This window comes from Megalops cyprinoides, chromosome 9 (genome assembly GCF_013368585.1).
Source record: "Megalops cyprinoides isolate fMegCyp1 chromosome 9, fMegCyp1.pri, whole genome shotgun sequence".
Lineage (NCBI taxonomy): Eukaryota > Metazoa > Chordata > Actinopteri > Elopiformes > Megalopidae > Megalops > Megalops cyprinoides.
The window spans coordinates 4,138,342-4,158,963 of record NC_050591.1 but is presented as its reverse complement, the minus strand read 5'-3'; the positions used below and the strand labels follow the sequence as shown (position 1 = coordinate 4,158,963).

General features: G+C 42.9%; 2 protein-coding genes and 1 pseudogene across 4 annotated transcripts; all 3 read left to right on the top strand.

The window, feature by feature from the left end:
* The first annotated feature begins 227 nt into the window (after positions 1-227).
* LOC118782598 (dehydrogenase/reductase SDR family member 13-like) lies at positions 228-6,388 on the top strand. The gene is made up of 5 exons (XM_036535953.1): positions 228-438; positions 4,058-4,176; positions 4,274-4,397; positions 4,801-5,127; positions 5,611-6,388. The coding sequence occupies exons 1-5, from the start codon at positions 312-314 to the stop codon at positions 5,868-5,870; spliced, it is 957 nt and encodes a 318-aa protein (XP_036391846.1). The 5' UTR covers positions 228-311; the 3' UTR covers positions 5,871-6,388.
* Positions 6,389-8,597: 2,209 nt separating this feature from the next.
* Positions 8,598-10,565, top strand: LOC118782600 (annotated as a pseudogene).
* A 573-nt stretch (positions 10,566-11,138) lies between these two features.
* Positions 11,139-16,439, top strand: LOC118782599 (dehydrogenase/reductase SDR family member 13-like). 3 transcript variants are annotated; one of them, XR_005005165.1, is made up of 6 exons: positions 11,139-11,369; positions 11,894-12,012; positions 12,172-12,295; positions 12,899-13,225; positions 14,037-15,366; positions 16,405-16,439. XR_005005165.1 is itself a non-coding variant. In XM_036535954.1 (5 exons), the coding sequence occupies exons 1-5, from the start codon at positions 11,243-11,245 to the stop codon at positions 14,294-14,296; spliced, it is 957 nt and encodes a 318-aa protein (XP_036391847.1). In that variant the 5' UTR covers positions 11,139-11,242; the 3' UTR covers positions 14,297-15,675. The 3 variants fall into 3 exon arrangements, 2 of the variants coding, with proteins under 2 accessions (XP_036391847.1, XP_036391848.1); XM_036535954.1 differs by lacking the exon at positions 16,405-16,439 and having other exon boundaries at positions 14,037-15,675; XM_036535955.1 differs by lacking the exons at positions 11,139-11,369; positions 16,405-16,439 and adding an exon at positions 11,387-11,488 and having other exon boundaries at positions 14,037-15,675.
* Positions 16,440-20,622: the final 4,183 nt, after the last annotated feature.

Genomic DNA, 20,622 nt, shown 5'->3' with positions numbered 1-20,622 from the left:
TGTCCACATATTACGTATGTTTGTCTCATTTACGTTGGTAGATGGCAAACTAGCCTGACTCAAACTCAGGTTTCACCCGGTTCAATTATGTCCAACGATAGCATAGGCTACAATTAAAACGTGCGATAAACAATCTCGCTGAGCCCGTTTCGCCAAGAGAATGGGAAATGTAACCGCCCATCCGACTAAAGGGTGTGTTTTGTTACTCACAATCAGGGATTTAAAAGTAAGGGACCCTAATTTTCACAGATGCCTGAAAGCACACTGCTCCAGGCTCTGAGAATAGGTGCTGGAAGAATCCAAACTGCACCATGGCGTATTTTTTGCTGGTTATTGGGATAGCGGTCGGACTGTACTTCGTTTTGTATAATGCTGTTATCAAAGTAGGGCGTTGCAAGAGTTCGACCAAACTGCAGGGGAAAACCGTCATTGTAACCGGTAAGCTGAATTACTCGGAACCCCTTCTTCTTCTTCTTCAAAAAATTAAATAAATAAATAAAATAAAATAAAACAAATAATAAAAATATTTTTTTTAAAAGGGGAGAAGTTCATATAACTGCAAAGAAATTAGCTCATTTTTTTAACGCACCATGTGCTCAAATTGGGGAACAAAGTATATTTCAGAACTTGCTGATCATGAGGTTTACGGGGGATTAAATGATTTTGCTTATTTGTGACATATGGCTACACTTTATCAAGTGTAGCCTACTTTGTTTTTATCATAAAATTGATTGTAGCATAACTACAACTTTAAAAATCCATTGGAAATCCATTACAGTTTAAAAGTGAACGTACATGCATCTGTTAATATTTTATATAATTCAGTCAGCTGCCATAACAAAATATAGGCTGATCTTTGATTCGTATTCGCGCAGTTTACTGGATTAGTACATGATTATTTAAGTGTCTATGATAATCGATGAAAGATGACAACTGACAGAAAGAACTTCCTATCTTTCGTCAGAAAAGAATAATCATGTTTGTTTCGTGCACTTTGGCAATATTCTCTGCTTTTTTCCCGAGTTTGGCTTTTAAAATGCCTTAACTATAACAAAACAGAACGCTTTCCCTATGCTCTTTTTTCTTCTTCTTCTTTTGACAAATATAGGCCTACTGTGTGCATGCATTACAATCACTTTTAAAGGAATATTAACAATTTCAACCAGACAATGGGAAGAATCCGGTATGAAATAGATATATAGAGATAAACTAGAAGTAGGCTTTATCGTAAGTCCAAAACATTCTTCTGCTGTCCGGTTTTGCCGACGCTGTTAAAACATTTAACTGTAACAGTCCTTTACTAAGTTAGTTGAAACTGTATGTTAGCCAAGCCCTGACAGTAAATTGACCCTCTGTTATAGAAACAGATAAGGAGTTTTATTTGCCTCCAAAGTTGAACGAATCTTTGAGATTGCGTAAAGGTTCCAAACTGGTAACACTTGCGGTAAAAAAGTGAAGTAGGCCTATCACTGCAAACCTGCAAGAACACAAAGATACATAATTCAGGTGTAATGATATCATTTCTGCAGTGCAAAGACATTCAGATATTTTCATTAATTAAATCCTATGACTTCTGAGTAACAGACATATCAGTGTGCAAAGTCATGGTTTTGAGTGAATGTTTGCAGACACGTGACTGTCTTAAATCACTTTGAAATTACAGAACAGGTCAAACAACTCCAAAGCAAAACGTTTCATGCGCACGCGTGTTTGGCAGAAGCTTTTGCACTGAGTGATATACAAAGCCCTCGTAGTAAGCTGCACTGAATGGCTGTCACAGGCACCAGAGACTGCTCTTTTCGGTGCTACGGGAGTGCTTGTAGTGATGTGCAGTTCGTGATCGAACAAATCTTTTAGGTGAACCAAGAGTAGTCTAAAGATTCGTTCCTTCCTCTTTGCAAACATGTGCGCTGATTAGCTGGCATAGCAGATGTAACTCTCCCTCCAGTGGATATTAGCTATGTGGTCTGTCCATGAAGCAGCCTATCACAAAATTGTATCAGCAGTATGCTCATGACGACAACTAGCCAATGGCTGAAATGCTAAAACACTCGAAGCACCTCCCACTGGCCATCTTGGCACAGCGGCTCAGTGACTGTGCTGGCCGTGGTGACTTTATGTGCCTGACTCTGGAAGACTCGAACGCCCTCACTGTGTACTGTGTACTGAATGACCTGATGTACTGCTGACAAGTTCTCAGTACAATGGTTCCTTCAGATTTGAAAGATTCTCTGACTATGCTGACGATGTGGGACAATGCAAAAGATCCGGTGACTACGAAGACTCTAAACTCCCCCACTGAGCTGATGAACTGTTGACAAATTCCTCAGTTCACCAGTTCCTTCGGACTCAAAGGACCCGGTGACTACGAAGACTCTAAACTCCCCCTACTGACCTAATGAACTGTTGATAAGTTCTCAGTACAAACAGTTTCTTCAGACTCCAAAGATGCACTGACTGCTGACAAGTTCCCAGTACACTGGTTCCTTTCCCCTCAAAAGAGTCACTGACTATGAAGATCTGGCAACTACGTGTTGCCAGAATCACTAGTTCGCAGGCCTGGGCTACAGCCGCCATTCACTGTGACGATGCAAAAGGAATCAGAGCGCTTCCGTGACATTATTATAGGAATTAAAATATTAATAAATATTTTTTTGCTCATCTACCTGGAATATTATTTTATATTTAGGGCCTACGTTTTTAACAGTAGCATATTTTAAGTGCGAACAATGTATCGCAGTTCTTGTTTATCACAACTGCAATTTTACGTAGGCTACAGTTTATTTAATGTTGACATCACATTTCCTTTTAACGTGAATAAAGTCCTTATTAATAAATACTGACAAATCAACATAGTAGGCTACAAAACAAAACAGAAATGTGATGCATAAGTCTATGCATCACATTTGTAGCGTACTATGTCTACATTAACAACAAATAAAAAAAACACTGACTAGCCCTACAAGTATATTAAATGTTTGGGCTCGGTTAGTTCAAAACTTGTAAAACGAAGTTTTTCGCTTCGGATATTTAAGCGTGGCTCTTTTTCCTCAGTGCTTTTTATTTAGTTTTAGCAAATGACATGTACTTAGGCTATTATATGCTTTAAAATGTGGGGTTCTATTACCTTCCTAAAGACGAAGTAAAGACGGCCTATACTTTGCGGCTGCATGATTTTTTGAATAGCATGGTGCAGTTTCATGTAATGAATATTACGATTTAATTATTATTAATTTCATTGACATTGGTTCACACACGTGCTGTTTTCCCACAGAGCAGGCTAATAATGGACATGATGTTTGGAACAATGTAGAGTAATTTTTAAAATGCAATAAAACTATTTACAGATTCATGTATGCCACCTGACCGGATATGGGAATGAACGAATCAGTGAGTCAAAGATTCAAATCATTTTATTGTCCTGAACAAAAGGAACTGAATCACTAAAAAGAATCCTTTTGAACACCACTATTACAATGTATATCTATGGGTCTCATCTTTCACTTCACCTTATCAAAGGTGGCAAAAACGCACCCGAGTGGATAGTTTCGGATACGAATATTTTCGGATTGTCATTTACTGAATGTGCATCAGGTGTAGTACACAAATGCCTCTAAACTCTGAATCTGATCTCTAGCAAAGCTTAATCCGAAGTACACAAGTTAGCTATGGGTTTTTGAAATAAAAAAATATACTTTTTCCAACCTCTCTGGGTACCTGGAGTCACTGTTACAGATACCCCAGAAGCACAGTTTAACATAGTATTTTATTTGCTTTAGCCACATGCTACAGAGCCACAAGTGTTACGCAGTCCAAAAAATGGCTGGTAGCAACCGTTGTTAGCATAGGATTGGACAAGCATTATTCAGAGGTGGGGCGAAGGGTCTATTAAAAGGGCATGACCGTGGCCTGCATCTACATAAATATTATGCCTATGTACAGTCCATGATCACAGGGCCTGCAAGAATGTGGGTGACCTGCTTTTTTTGTTCAGCACTAGACTCCTAACATTTGAACCCCCCTTCCCCCACTGGTGACCTCTGTCTGTCTGCTCCAGGGGGCAACACGGGCATTGGGAAGGCCACAGCCATGGAGCTGGCCAGGAGAGGGGCGAGGATCATCCTGGCCTGCCGTAACAAACAGAGAGCAGAAGCCGCGGTCAGTGACATCAGGAGGGTAAGCTAAAGCAGCAGACTCTTTCTCCCTTATCCAGTGGATCCATTTCTGTGTAGAACTGACTCAGCTGAGGTGAGCCCCTCCCTTTCTCTCGCAGGAAAGTGGCAATAATGAGGTGGTCTACATGCATCTGGACCTGGCCAGTCTTAAGTCTGTGCGCTCGTTCGCCGACACCTTTCTGAAGACCGAGCCCAGACTGGACCTGCTCATCAACAACGCGGGTGAGAGAGAGAAAGGGGCTCGCTCCGGCTCACGCAGTAATTTGTGTTTCTCTCATGCAGCATTTTGCTGGGTCGGATGTCCCATGTATGGAGTCTAAATGGAGGGCCATGCATCCCAGCTATGTATCAGATTAGATTATGTTTTTTGAGCATTTACTCACTATACATTATATTTGGTTTCTTGCTGTGATTACGAGTATAAATCACTGCATGTTTTAATAAATTCTTATAGGGCATGGCTGTCCTTTTCATATTATGTTACTGAAAGCATTTGACTTGCATAAAGGGAAGTGAGAGAAATTATGGATTATATTGACTGTTCCCTGGCTGATTTTCATTTATTTAAGGGGCAACGTGCACAAGCAGTTAATTTCAGGGTATAACAGCTTCTCTCCTATGTCAGGGATTTATATGACAGGAAAGACAGAGGATGGGCTAGGAATGATGTTTGGCGTCAATCACCTTGGCCACTTCCTGTTGACAAACCTGCTGCTGGACCGTCTGAAGGAGTGTGGCCCGAGTCGAGTGGTCAACGTGTCGTCCATGGCCCACCGTTTTGGCAATGTGGATTTCGCCTGTCTGAGTGAACACAAAGAGCTGGGCATGGGGGACTCTGCCTGGTATGTCCTGAAGATCTACAGCCACAGCAAGCTCTGCAATGTCCTCTTCACTCACGAGCTCGCCAAAAGACTGCAGGGCACCAGTGTCACCTGCTACAGCCTGCACCCAGGTCAGTGTGAACTCACACTGTATGCCCAGTTCTGCATTTTACAGTCCAGACATCTGTGAACCCAGTCAGTGTGTGGCAGCTCAGCAAAAGGAAAGGCATGTTCTGGTTCATTTGCAGAGTTTGCCAGTAAGATATAATTTGTATTTATTCTTGTGTACAAGCAAACCTAGTTGTTTATTTACTGTGTGTGCTTGTATGTGTGTATGTGTGTATGTGTATGAATGTGTGTAGGTGAATGAGTTTGTGCATGCAAGCAAGCAAGTGCCTTTCTACATGTGTATGTGTATGGATATGACAAACTGCATGCATGCATACATGATTGAGTATGTCTGCGTGTGTGAGAGAGAGTGGGCATGTATGTGTGCATGAGTCTGTGTGTGTGTGTGTGTATCTAGATAATATAAGATGTAGGCATAAGGTGTACTTCTATGTGTGTAGGCCTCATGTTTGTGAACGTGACCTCTCTGGCTCTGTGTTTCTCAGGGGCTGTTAATACTGAACTGGCCCGTAATGCCAACAGATTGATGCTGTTGCTCATGAAGCCCATCATCACTCTGTTCTTCCTGGATGCTGAGGCAGGTGCCCAGACCACCCTGCACTGCGCCCTCCAGGAGGGCATTGAGCCCCTGAGCGGCCGTTACTTCTCCTCCTGCGCCGTGCAGGAGTTGAGCGCCAAGGCACGGGATGACGCGGTGGCCAGGAAGCTGTGGGAAGTGAGCGAGAGGCTGAGCGGCCTGTCCTGAGAGCACGCTGACCCCGCGCATGCTAAACCTCAATGCTCCTCCCCATATCCAGCCTGTTCCACTCCTCTAACGGTTTACCTCAAAGATCTACCCACAGAACCGTGAGCATTCTCATCCCTATGCCCGAACAGCCAGAAATCTCCTATGTGCCATTAAATGCTGTACATAACACTTCTTTCATTGCAAGAAGAGTTTTACCCCAGCTGCAAAAATGAATATGGGCTGATTTGTAATGTGCACATGGTCGATTGATAGTGCTGTATTATTGAGTCTACTGTAGGGTGGCACAACCTCTGTGTGGTCATCTGCACTGTTATTTTTATAGTCCTACGGTACAGTGTGGAAAAGTCAGTTTCATTGGAACATAATAATGCAAGTCATCTAATTGATCTCTGAACTTATCTATTGTAAGAGATTGTTCTCACTGTTTAATCATTTGCAGCCCTTCCTAACTGAAACCCCCGAAGGAAATCAGGGTTTTTAAGTATGCAAAATGTGCTGTGTAATTTTGTAAAAAAAAAAAGTGCCATTGAGGATAACAGAAATAAATGAATTCTGCAATAAATGGATTGTTTGTTCATTTGTAGAGTGTTAACATTTCTCACAGCAGTTTTAGAACCTTTTTAAGTGCTTCCCTCTGGCCTGGGAAAATGAGCCCAATCCTGCATTCCTACCCAGGTTGCATCTCTCTTTTTTTCAGTCACGCTACGCAGTCAGCTCATGGTCTAGCTTGCCCAGAGTACACTGTCCCTTTTCTTGTCAGGTTTTTTTAGAGCTGGCATTAGACACAGTGAACAGCAGGTACTTCCAGTTCAGCTTCCCAGTCCAGGCCCCATGTCAATGAACTCTGTGCATCCTGATCGTAGGAAACAAGCCTCCCTGCACGTTGTGCATGCGTAGATTTACCTACACACCTACCTCTTTATTTACATTCTCTCCATCAAACTCTATTTGCACATTGGGAGTGTATTTCTATTTATTGGAACAATCGAGACCTGCACATTGTACCTGTGTTTATTTATGTTGGAATCAATCCAAAGATGAAGCAGTGAACAGGTCAAGAATTTCAAAGGGAAAGGGGGAGGAGTCTGGGCCAAGGCCAGTAGGTGGTGGCGTTGAGGCTTGCTAAAGGGCACATACAATATAACCAATGCGAATGACTAAGCAGTTTCCCCAGGTGTGGTGAAAGTGATAGCACAAGTACCTGTTCCTCAGTGTGCCTCGGGAAATGGCTGTTTCATCCCCAGAACAGCATACTAGACGTTATCCGGAGGGTGTATTTGGGATAAGGTGTGGGGAGGGCTCGTTCCACACTCTAATATGAACCTTGTGGAACCACATGCCTGTATTACACTCAGTGTTGTTCACACTTGAACTCATTGTTGGACTCTTCAGTGCATGTGTGTCAACACAGCCGTCTTCGCCAGCACTGTGAGCTCTCAAAATGTATCACTTTATCTGGTGGAATTCTTAGGAGCACCATCTAAATAGTTTCCCATTGGAAAATGTTTAGAAATGCTAGTCTTTCTAAAACTCAGTTATTCCAAGGAGGTGGATAAAAATACTGCCTGAGTTTCCTTGAAAGAAATGCTTTTCTGTGATGGAGTTTGATGACCTGGAGAAAACAGTCAGATTGATAAGTGCTGTTTTTATGGGTGGAGCACTCAGCTCTGTGTACATGATGGAATGTTGTTCTGTTGTCTTCTTGTATGCAGGAAGCCACCGCAAGCTATTACATGTGAAATGCATTAGTGAAAAAGGACCTGAATTGGCATCCAGACACAGTATCACTTTCATTTAACAACAGTGTCAAAGGATGGTGGTGTTCCAGGATTTGAGGATAATGAATGGCAGTCTAAAAGTCAGTATGTCTGTCAGTCTCTCTGTCTGGCTCTGTCATTCTATCTATGTGCGTGTTCATTTTTATGCACATGACTGTATGCTATTCACAGTACACAGTGATGAAGGGGTATCTCCCAAGTAGCTCAGCGGTTAAGGTGCTTGCATTGACTTCTGCTGCCATGTCATCAGCCACTGATGACTGGGAGCCCACAACGGTGGAGAAAATTGGTTTAGTTCCACTAGGGATAGGGGCAGGTGGGTCAGCCAAGTTCTCCTTGTCTCAGCGCTTGCAGACTCCCTGACATTTGTCAGACACCTGCAAATTGCTTGTGAGGGGAGTAGGGCCTGACCTCCAATGAACATCCATGCCACTGTAGTGCACTGAGTGACTTGTAGTGGGAAAGATACCTGCTGTATGCATGCAAGTGTAGTGGAGGACTGCATTAATGGTGCCTCAGTGCTGTATAAGTATTACATTACAGTGAGAGAAGGCTAGTGCACAGCAGCTGATTAGCAAAATAGGATTGCATAAAGGGGAAAAAGCAATGATGAAAAGGTTATTCAAAAACATAAAAAAAACAAGAAGTCAGAAGATCTTGATGCAGAACATCAATTATTTCTGTTGCTTGAGGAAATGGCTGAATTAAAGATCAAATCATAAAAACATTCCTTCTCTTCTTTGGGGGGAGGACAGAAGAATGCTCTAGGACAGGTTTGGCTGGTCCACTGGCCCTAGTATCCAAGCACAGAAACCCAAAGAAGCAGAAAAGGAAAGACAGGTGAGAAGCTCATGGTGCTTATTCCTGCAGGTATGGTTAAATTCACCTCTCTAATCATCATCAGAACTAGGTGAAAATAAACTCAGTTTGGACAAGCTTGAAACAAATGTTAACATTACTGTTTCCAGCTGCAGTTGTGGCTGGAGTCTATATAGTCTTACCTGAAAGTCTTTTTAGGAAGTCTGCGTGGAAAAGACCTGTAATAATCACTGGGACGACAGTGATTATTACAGGTAATGCATTTTTACAGTCTTATGTATATGTATACTTTTTCAAGTTTTAACATGTTGCTTTTTTTTGGGGGGGGGGGGGGATAAAAAGTGTAAAACTATTGATCAATATTTGTAGTCCTTCTGAAAAGTTAAGATGTGCTCATTATCTACACAGCACTTTATCTGAACGTTGAATTGTGAATGCATGCCTTTGCAGTACCCACAGCTGGCTGATGAAATGGGTAATTGTTTTGTTGTTGGGTGAATTTTTCCATAAGACAGATGTGCCAGGTTAAGTGCTTGCAGTTTCCACTCTTGAATGCTAAGTGTCCGACCTATAATGACCCTGGAATACTGTTCATTCTTTACAGCATTTCTTTTTTTGTCCATAAGAGTTTCTTTCATGGTAAACTGATATACCCTGACCTTTAACCACCAGATGACCTCTTTCTGTCTGCTCCAGGAGGCAACACGGGCATTGGGAAGGCCACAGCCATGGAGCTGGCCAGGAGAGGGGCGAGGATCATCCTGGCCTGCCGTAACAAACAGAGAGCAGAAGCCGCGGTCAGTGACATCAGGAGGGTAAGCTAAAGCAGCAGACTCTTTCTCCCTTATCCAGTGGATCCATTTCTGTGTAGAACTGACTCAGCTGATGATCTTGGCACTGATACATGATTATACTTGACTAGAATCTCATCTGTGTGTGCATGTATGTGTGTGTGTGTGTGTGTGTGTGTGTTCATGGCTGGGGGGGGGGGGGGTATGGAAAAGTATGTTTGTTATTTGTGTGTGAGAGAGAAAGAGCTTGTGTGTGGGCTTGTTGTTTGAGTGTGTGTGTGACAGAGTGTGTTCATTTGTGTGTTTGTGTGAGAGAGACAGAATGTGTCCGTGTGGGTATTAGTGTGTGTGGGAGTATGTGTGTAAGTGTGTTGTGTCTGTGTGTGTGATGCACCACATTCCTCTTGTCCCAGACCTGGTGGCAGACGGGCGCACTGAGGATGGCTTTGGGATCCTGCTGGAGCATCTCAAAGAGGGCAGTGGGGGTCGCGTGGTCACAGTCTCCTCCATAGCACATCGCTGGGGCAGGAAAGACTTCGAAAGGCTGGAAACCAGCAAAGATCTGTGCACTGACAAATACAGCTGGCAGTACTTCCAGGCCTACTGCAACAGCAAGCTCTGCAACGTCCTCTTCACTCAAGAGCTCATTAAAAGACTGCAGGGCACCAATGTCACCTGCTACAGCCTGCACCCAGGTCAGTGTGAACTCACACTATGCATGCATTTCTGATTTTTACAAGCCAGACATCTGTCATGCAGTTCTCAGTGTTTGAAGTAGAGGTTCTCATAGTTGTCAGTACATTTGATGAAAGAATGCTTGCATGACACTGTCATTATAAACTGTGTTCTTTGTTCTTGTAAGAGGTGACCAAGGTGTTCTAGAAAAAGTTGTATCCCTCATTCATATTTGTAATCTCATGCTGAATATATGCTTCTCACTCTGCTTTCATCCCGCAGGAATCATAAGAACAGAGCTGTCCCGTAACGTCAGCCTGTGGCAGAGGGTTTTTATCAAACCTGTGTCCAGGCTGCTGTTCCTGGATCCGGAGGCGGGTGCCCAGACCACCCTGCACTGCGCCCTCCAGGAGGGCATTGAGCCCTTGAGAGGCCGTTACTTCTCCTCCTGCGCCGTGCAGGAGTTGAGCGCCCAGGCACGGGATGATGCGGTGGCCAGGAAGCTGTGGGAAGTGAGCGAGAGGCTGAGCGGCCTGTCCTGAGAGCACGCTGACCCCGCGCATGCTAAACCCCAATGCTCCTCCCCATACCCAGCCTGTTCCACTCCTCTAATGCCCTGCCCCAAAGCTCCACCCACACCACGCCTCCCAGGCACACAGTGTTACTTTGTATTTTAAAAACATGTATGTTCTGAGGCCATGACTCACTTGCATTGTGCTTTTGGCAAATATTTATTTTCATTCATTGTAATACTGAATGTCAATTCATGCGTACATTCAACAGTTACTGTATATACTACAGTATACTGGGTTTCCCATTTAATGCATGTGTGATAACAGATAAATAAACAGAAAATAGTGCTGCATAACGTGTCATTAAATCTTTCAGAAGTCACCTTGGTTTCAGCTCTTTCAGATCCCTGAATGTGGGCAAGTACTCAGCACATGTTCTCAGCTTGATAGTCGCAACATGAAGGGGCCGTGGAAATGTACAGAAATGTGAATAATTTTCCAATTTGAATAAATAACTTGACAAAGCTAGACATAATTACTGACAGAGACTAGGAACCCCTCTCTCTTCATGTAAATCGATACAGTAGTAATTGACAGCTTCGAAGCGTTAACAGCTGGCGCATGCCTCAAAACAGAAAACAGGGACACCTGCTGGAGGAAAGAGTTGTCAGACGTGGAAGGAAACCGGAAGAAGGAAAGCATACTGCATATGAGACCTGGTGAATGTGGATTTCGAAGGGAGGGAAACGACGTTGCGTTCACGAAAGTTTGAGACGGAGTACAATAACAACGGAATGTCTGTTTTCTTAACCTCATTGGCTATAGTAGTTGCTGTTTATGTATTAATTTATTACAATGTATTCAAAGGTTCAAGATGCACAAGCAATGTGAGGTTCAAGGGGAAAACTGCGATTGTGACGGGTAGTCTATCATGTATTAGTACAATTTTATCTTTGATTTAAAAGATTTCAGTATTTCAATATTTGACCGAGAAAACTATGCAAAAATTGCCGTAGTAACGACTCGGCTGGAAAAGGCGTGTACGTTTTAATTAGTAAACTATTCTCAAACATTTTGCCTCATTTAACACCGTGCTAACACTGAAAATTGGAACTTTTTGCATAACATTTCAACTTGTCTAACATTTCTATGGGCAGTGGGTTCTAATACACAGATCATAGCTCAAGTCCACTTTCCTGATGTTTGCAGAGTCGATATGGATTTCAGACAGCGTTCCACCCCGGCTAAAACTATGTAGCCGTTTAGCAATGTGCTCATGCCGTTCTCGTACTTGCTAGTATGGATGTGCTGTGTATGGAATGAGAGAGCTTCATGCGGTTTTTCAGCACTACCCATATATGACTTGTCCGCAAGAATTTATTCCGTGAAATTAGGGTCTGACGCCTGAACTCTCACCCCTGGTGGGCTCTGTGTGTCTGTCTCAGGGGGAAACACGGGCATCGGGAAGGCTACGGCCATGGAGCTGGCCAGGAGAGGGGCGAGGGTCGTCTTGGCCTGCCGTAACAAACAGAGAGCAGAAGCCGCCGTTTTTGACATCAGGAGGGTGAGGATCTTTTCCGTAAATTGTCAGTGTTTTTTCAAACCTAAACCGTGCGGCCCCGCTAGCGGCCAACAGTCAGACGGATGTTCCAGCATATTTTTGCACTTTACTATAATCGATGCTCCCCGTTTCTGACTGAGAGCTCTTCCCTGTCTCTCTCAGGAAAGTGGCAATAATGAGGTGGTCTACATGCATCTGGACCTGGCCAGTCTTAAGTCTGTGCGCTCGTTCGCCGACACCTTCCTGAAGACCGAGCCCAGACTGGACCTGCTCATCAACAACGCGGGTGAGAGAGAGAGAGGAGCTTGCACTGGCTCACGCAATAATTTGTGTTTCTGTCGTGCAGTATTTCACTGGTTCTATGCAAGTAGTCTAAAAGGAGCTTGTATCTCAGTTATGTAATAGAATAAACAATGTTTTTATTTGATGTGCCTGACTAATACTGTCATGGGTATAATACGTAGTGCTCTGTCTCATTCCTGTCCATATTTATCTGCATTACATAACATTTCATGACATTATTGTCACTTAGCAGATGCTCTTATCTAGAGAGATTTATATAGGTTTCAGTTTCACATGTTATCCATTTTTACAGCTGGATATTTACTGAGGCAGTTCTGGGTTTAGTACCTTGCCCAAGGGTAACTACCATGTATATCTACCATACTTTCCTGTAGATTGTTGTGGATGGTATAAAATAGAATATACTATACACAGATGCAGTCCGGCTGCCAGTGAGTCTTTCTAATTATGTAAAGAGGTTAGCAACCCTGAACTGAGAGTGGAGTGCAAGGCAAAAGAGTCACTTACTGGGGTAAAAAGTGCACCTTTTTGGCCCAAGGAGTTTTGTGTTCTGACTCGAAGCCGTGTCTATGCTGTCTGGTCACAGGCATGATGGGGCCGGGAAGGACAGAGGATGGCTTCGGCATGGCGTTTGGGGTGAACCACCTGGGCCACTTCCTGCTGACTTGCCTGCTGCTGGAGCGTCTGAAGCAGGCAGGGCGGAGCCGCGTGGTCAATGTAGCAGCCCTCCTCCACCGCCTGGGCACCATCGACTTTGCCACCCTCAGCACCCACTGTGACCTGGTGACCGGCCAGTCCGGCTGGCACAGCTTCCGAGCCTACTGCCACAGCAAGCTGTGCAATGTGCTCTTCACCCGTGAGCTGGCCAATCAGCTTGAGGGCACTGGCGTCACCTGTTATAGTCTGCACCCAGGTCAGTGTCTGCTCCTGCTGCACACACTTCTGCTTTTAAAACCCAGAGTTACAGTTCACTCTGTTTATAAGACCCAGAGTTACGTCCATTCTGCTTTTAAAACCCAGAGTTATAGTTGATGATACACTGTAGCTTTTGTTTTATGTATGGTCCAGAGGAAACACCAACCCCTAGACCTGCCAGCACCACTTCCAGCAGTAAGCTGGCTTTCCCAGGTGGAATTCCAAGTCCTAACCAAGCCCAACCTCATTCGGCTACATTTCTACAGCAGGGGAAGGATGCAGAAGGGTCGTCATCATACCAGAATGTTGAAATTATGAAAATGATCTAATATCACACATTCAATACCTTTGTTGATAAAATGGCAAAAAAGCCCCCCAAAATAATACCCGAAAAATGAGAATTTTGCTTAAATGAAGGATAGGATAATAAAAGGTTAGGCTTATGGGTGGGAAATCTGATCCTAGATCAGCTCCGAGATGAGTTCTCTGTGTGGTGACATAAAGGTAAGATTTTTTTGTTTATAATTGAGTCACTGTTTTACATGAACGCAAACATGGCTTTCATCATACAAGTGCAAACAGCTCCAATACGTTTGTAATGTCTGTACTACTGAATGTGTAATTAATGTTACAGAATGTGTAATGAATGAAACCTGGAACCATTTTTGAAATTTAGTATCTTGATGGTACTGAAGTGTCAGTATTTTTGCCTGCCTTAGAATGAGGTGTGCTATCGGTGCTCAATGGCTTCCATTAGGGGGTGCTAATTGGCTGCGGTGACCAGGACTGATGGGTATTTCTGTCCACAGGGGTGATTAACACTGAGTTCTGTCGTCATATGGCCCTGTGGCAAAGACTCCTCTTCCTGCCTTTCGCCAAGTTATTCTTCCTGGATGCTGAGGCAGGTGCCCAGACCACCCTGCACTGCGCCCTCCAGGAGGGCATTGAGCCCCTGAGCGGCCGTTACTTCTCCTCCTGCGCCGTGCAGGAGTTGAGCGCCAAGGCACGGGATGATGCGGTGGCCAGGAAGCTGTGGGAAGTGAGCGAGAGGCTGAGCGGCCTGTCCTGAGAGCAGGCTGCTGGGCCTTGACAGAGAGCAAACCATTCAGTGCTGAGAGCCTCTGGTTCTTGTTTGCAGTGTTTTGCAATGGGATATTCACCCCATCCTTTTTACAAAACTGCTTTACAACACTGTTTTTTTTTGTATTCTGCTCAAAGTTTTTTTTGAAAGCATGCTTTAAAAAATGGCATTTAAGTTTGACATAAAGCTTAAACGGGAGGAGGGGGTCAGTCATGGGTTGAATTTCTCTTGGGTTGTTAATAGGAGTGTTAATGCTTTCCCCCTTTTTCACCCTAAATTTGGCATTGCCATTTTGTACATCATGCTCCCCCCACCACAACATCCTCTGGTCTCATGCAGTGAACGGACATTTATCTACACTGCAAGTCCCATGGTGCGCCACAGCTGATCAAGCGCTGCATAGAGGATAAGTGCATTTTGTATGACATCATCTTAATTACTCGCTTGTACCTGATTGCAGCCAGTTGTGTTCCTCTGCTGACTCCTGTGTGTTGTCAGCTGGACAGAGCTGGACTTGAACTCACAATGTCTTGGGCTTTAGGGCTCAGTGTGAACAGGTGTGAACCCCTAATGTCAAATTCTGTTGCTTTTACAGATCACACTGAAAATAATAAATATAACACTATGTATAATGAACACTAAATATGTAAATGTTTTAAGTTCATATGAATGGGACTGGAGACAGCATGACCATAATTAAAATTATGATTTCATTTGGGCTTTTTTATCAGCCTTTTATTTTTAACCAGTTAGTTCTGTGTTATAGAATGATGTGGAGGTACAGATTAGAGTAGTTAACAGGTGAGTTGGATGAAAAAATGTTGCCTATTGGGGCCAATCATGAGCGATTGATGCTATCATTATAATTTCCGACTATCATTATCTCTCCCAGTGTACTGGACTGTAGTGTGTGGCAGGTGGAATGCTGCATGAGAAATTCATGATGCAAAGGCGGGGAATATGGACTCAATACATGCACCAAACGCTTGGGCACTCCGCTCATGTGATCTACACCCACTCTTTTGAAGTGAACTCAGTTAAACGGATTCGATATTCAGGTAAGGACTGAATTCAGGTTTGCAATACAGAGCATCAGAAAGTGATTCTGATTAGAAAAACAAGTGAAAACTTTAAAAGAGCAGAAATTCCTGCATGAATAGGTCACTTTATTTAGAAAATAGGCAACCTGTAGATGGGTTATTATACTGTGGCTGAGTACAGGTGGCAGGAATTAATCAAAGTGTGACTGCAGAAATCAGTTGGTGCATAATTATTGCTCATTGTAGGCTATTTATCATTTATCATTAACCAAATACACCTGCTTCTGTTAGCTACCCAGACACGAATTAATGAGCTGTAGTATTCAAGCAGGCAGAGGGAGTTTATGATGAATATAATAGGGACTGAATGACTTTTATTAGCCTATATTATCAATAAAGTGTCTTCATCCACTCTTCCATTGAGTAGTACTCATCCAGTATCAAAGGGATTTTGAGTTTGACATTAGAAGCTTCTTGCTTATGTTTAGGTCCATTTTGTGTTTGAATAGGAGTTTGGTTTGTAAACTGGGTTGTGATTCAGATTAATTATCATCAATATAGTGCTGACCAGAATTATTTGGTATTAAATCAATACAAAAATAGTATTTAAAAATACTCCCATCGACACTCTCTTGACTAGACTTCCACAGAAAGAGTATTGCCAGAGAAATGAGCTCTGTTGAGTAGTTTTCATGAATTTGTTTAGGGGTGTTTTCAGTGTGTTGTTTCTTTTGACTTTTTTTCCTCAAAAAATGTTTCATTTTCAATCATTTTTTTTTTTTAGAAATTGCTCATAAATTCTCCAAACTGTACTATTTCATTTTTGTGAAATATACACTGATGAGCCAAAACATTATGACCACTCACAGGTGAACCGAATAACATTGATCATCTGCAAACAAGGGCACATGTAAAGGTCTGGGTAGATTAGATGGTAAACGAACAATCAGTTCTCGTAGTCAACGTGTTGGATGCAGGAGAAATGGGCAGGGGTAAAGACCTGAGCAACTTTGACAAGGGCAAGATTGTTATGGCCAGAGTCCCGTTTTCTTTTAGATCATGTGGATTGCCCTGTACGTGTGCGCCGTTTACCTGGGGAACTGATGGCACCAGGATGCACTGTGGAAAGCCAAGCCGGTGGAGGGAGTGTGATGCTCTGGGCAATATTCTGCTGGGAAACCCTGGGTCCGGCCATTCATGTCAATTTGACACATGCCACCTACCTAAACATCGTTGCAGACCAGGTACACCCTTTCATGGCAGTGGTATTCCCTGATGGCAAGTGGCCTCTTTCAGAAGGATAATGTGCCCTGCCACACTGCACACATTGGTTGGGAATGGTTTGAGGAACATGATGAAGTGTTCAAGGTGTTGCCCTGGTCTCCAAATTCTCCAGATCTCAATCCGATTGAGGATCTGTGGGATGTACTGGACCAACAAGTCCGATCCACGATGGCTCCACCTCGCAACTTACAGGACTTGAAGGTGGCAGATACCACAGGACACAGGGGGGTCTTGTAGAGTCCATGCCTCGGCGGGTTAGCGCTGTTTTGGTGGCACACGGAGGACCAACAGTATATTAGGCAGGTGGTCATAATGTTTTGGCTCATCAGTGTATATGCAATTACTGTGAATTATATTGATAGGCATTCTGAAATAAATGGGAACTTATTCATTCAAAGGAATTAATTGGAAGACAACTTTTTTACAGGCTTGGACAATGGTTGCAGTTTCATAGACTAACAGGAGAGGGAAGCATTTCACTTAATTTCATTTGGTTTCTGAATTGCATTTGGAATGGTGTTTTCTGGGCAAAGCTGTGAAACATTTAGTGTTGGTGTGGTTGCTCCTGATGTGCATTTTTAAGTTCTTATGGTGTGTGTCTTCATGTCTAGCTCTCCTTGAACACTGGTTTTGAGTAAGCAATTTGAAGGTAATTGGGATGTGAGTTGTATTGCAGTATCAGGCTAGGCAGCATGCTGCCTTACATTAAACGTTCATAATCAATAACATGTATTTCAAAATTAAGGCACAATATGTACAGACAACCTGCCATTTCTTAGACAAAATGCGATCATGTAGTTGTTTTCAGTAGTTTATTTTGTCACTGCTTCTCAGTGCTTGCCAGTGTTTTTGCCTGGCGCTTCCCAGATAGTAAAAAGATTTTGGTATCATTATTGGCCACAAGGGGGCAGTAGTACACTACCCTGTTTGCATTTTTCAAACTCACCATAATACAGCCAGGCTTTTTCAGCATCCTTAACTTGCAGCAAGTCTCCACATGACCTGAGGTTAGCTGATATTGAGATGTCAACTTTTTAAATGTTAATAAATAAAATAACATAATTATATGAATGTTATTGTGATACAACCTGTATATAAAATGTATGCATGTTTTAGACATCTTTGTATGGTTGCCAGATATTTTTAAATTTTAAAAATCAAACAGGTTTTACAGTAGCTGTGTATTCTTCAGTAATTCAGCTGCAGATGCTAGTAAAGTAATGTTTTATGTGTCTGTATTTATGGCAAGGAGCATCTGTTTGAATAACGTGTAAATCTGTGAATGTTAATACGTGATATTTTTATATGGGAATGTTTGAGTAATGTGTGACATATATAATTCTGAATGTTTTAATAGCATGTGATGCGTGTAAATCTGTGAATTTTTCAATAACATGTCATGTGTCTGTAATGTTTGTCTGGGTATCTAATAGTGTGGAGCTGTGTGTCTGTTTTTGGGTTCATTTGAGAGGGCTTTTTATTCATAGTGCTGTATCACTGTCATTGCATTGTTGTGTGATTATTATAGCCATGTGAGTCTGTGTGTGTGTTTTAAACAGTATTACAATGGCATCTCTCTGTATGTTTTCACACAATGACTGTGTGTTGCTGTTTATTCCTTGGACATTATAGTATGTGTGGTATTTGCACATTTGATTGCTGAGACTGTCACAGCAGTAGATTACTTGTCTCTGACTCTGCTCCTCAGCTCCAACCACTTTGCCAGGGCCTGCATTACTACTCCCTCATGAAGTGTCTCCCATCTCTCCTTTGTACCAGTCTCTGTCTTCTCTACCAGTCTTTGTCCCATGTAATGGTCTCTCTTCTGCACTGCTTTCTCTCTCCTGTGGTTGGAGGGCCAGCCGAATATTGATGGCCTTTGCCGCATGCTTGCTTCAGCTGTGCTACTGGCATCTCACAGTCATATTTCAGCACTGTATTACACCATGAGAGGCGATTGGTGCACCAGAGAAGCTGATTGGTTGAGTATGCTAATGATGCACTGGTGCTGGGTAGTGTTGGGGGGTGGGGGCGGAGCAGGTAAATGTGGAGTGGAGTGAATCGCAATGCAAAGAGGAGGAGGAGGAGGAGGAAGAGGAGGAAGCTGAAGCTGCTCTTGGACCACTGAACCATGACAGTTCTCATCACTATGAATGTGCTCTGTGACACAGAACAGCGGTTTCCCAGGCAACAGCAGGGAGCACTGGTGTCAGGAGAGGCTTAGTGCTTGTCTTCAGCACGGGCAGATTTCGCAAATGCACAAACACGTGATCGTAAACTCGTCTGCGGTAGTTAATTAGTCTGTTCAGTTCTGATAAACGGTATGTGCACGGAAAATAAAGAGGAATTTTTCCACTGATGTCCTGGCCCAATGAATGCGGTCAGTGTCTCTAATCAGGTGGTACTTCTCAGCATTCTGTCTCTGGCTCTTGTCTGTGTTCGTGTCTGTGTCTGTGTGTGAGTGTCTGTGCGTTTGTGTTTTCGCGAATGTGTAAGTATGTGCATGTGTGCAGAGCTGGCCCTGACCAATTTGGTGCTTTAGGCAAGATTTTAGCTGGTGCCCCTTGCATCGCAGCCAATTCCACCACCACAGTTAACTGTGGTTTTAAACCATTCTTTATGGTCAGAACATGACAAACACTTGGCAAACAGCAGAAGATCTCACACATCTGAGGTAGAACATTCAAAACAATTATAATGATAAAATCTTTTTTCAACATCAAAATATGCATGAGTAAAATTAAGTAACTTTTCAGTCCTTTTTCCTCAACAAAATAAATATCTTAATAGAAAAATTAAGTGCTGCCGTGTAATACAGCACACATGTAAGATGGCTCAGACTGCGAAGTTTGTTTTAAAGTATAACGTGATTAAATAAAACAGTACATGGACAAAGAAATCTTAATTCTGGTCAGCATGCCAAACCTTTTGTACAGACGGGTTGAAACATTTTGTAAGTGAATTAGCTGACAATGTAAACATAATAAATAGATGTCTTTGTCCTTCGAGCTGGTCGTGTGCACTGCTTTTTCTTCGGTGTCACTCATTTCACTTATTTTGCTTACTCTGCTCCAACTGCCAGCCTGTCAACCACTGTGTCTGTGAACAATACCACGTGCTGGCCTGAATTTATACCGCTCACCGTGCAACCTAACTGTTCAACACATACCTCTGTTCCTGCGATATGATTGGCAGCTCATTATTCATTTCTGTGCTTGCTATCTAAGCATAGACATTAATTATATCGAACATTTGTTATATTTCTATCAAGTCAAATTATATCGCGAGAATTATTGTTATCGTTTCATCGCCCAGCCCTACTTACAACTATTAATTACAAAAGGTGATGGAAAAGGAAAAGCATTTTAACTATCACAAGCAGGGTTAATGTTGGCTAACTAGACTAAGATGTCAATAAAAATGTATGCCTGGTTTCTTGAGGCAGACAGTGGATGGTTCATGCAGCACACTTAAAAGAAAAGGTGTATTTCTCCTCTTTTCTTCTTTTTCTTCTCTGGGCACCAGAGGGCTTTGGTCTATTTGACATGATATAGCCTATATATTTCAATTAGGCTACTGATGTTAATCATATCATGTTTCACGGTCAGTGTCACTCAGTATACAGCTAAGCCGTACCCGCACTCGTTCTCCAGTTTTTGTCATTTTTCATCCCTTTTTTCCCATAGACTCCCATTCATTTTCAAAATCACCCCCCTCACACTTCATGACCTTCCCACTCGGTCACTTTTCACCCCATAGCCACCATACCTCACATGTTGCCTCAGAACAAATCAACCAACACTCATCCAAGACCGTCTTGACCTGCACTCGTCTTTTTGTCATTTTTTTAAATCAGTTTTTTTACGCATTTATTCATCTCTCCATCCTGCCATTGACTTCAGTTCATTTTTCAAAGCCCTATCACACGGTCACACTTAGGCCGTCAGCAAACCTACCTCATATGCTGGCTCAGGTCATGCCACCAAACAC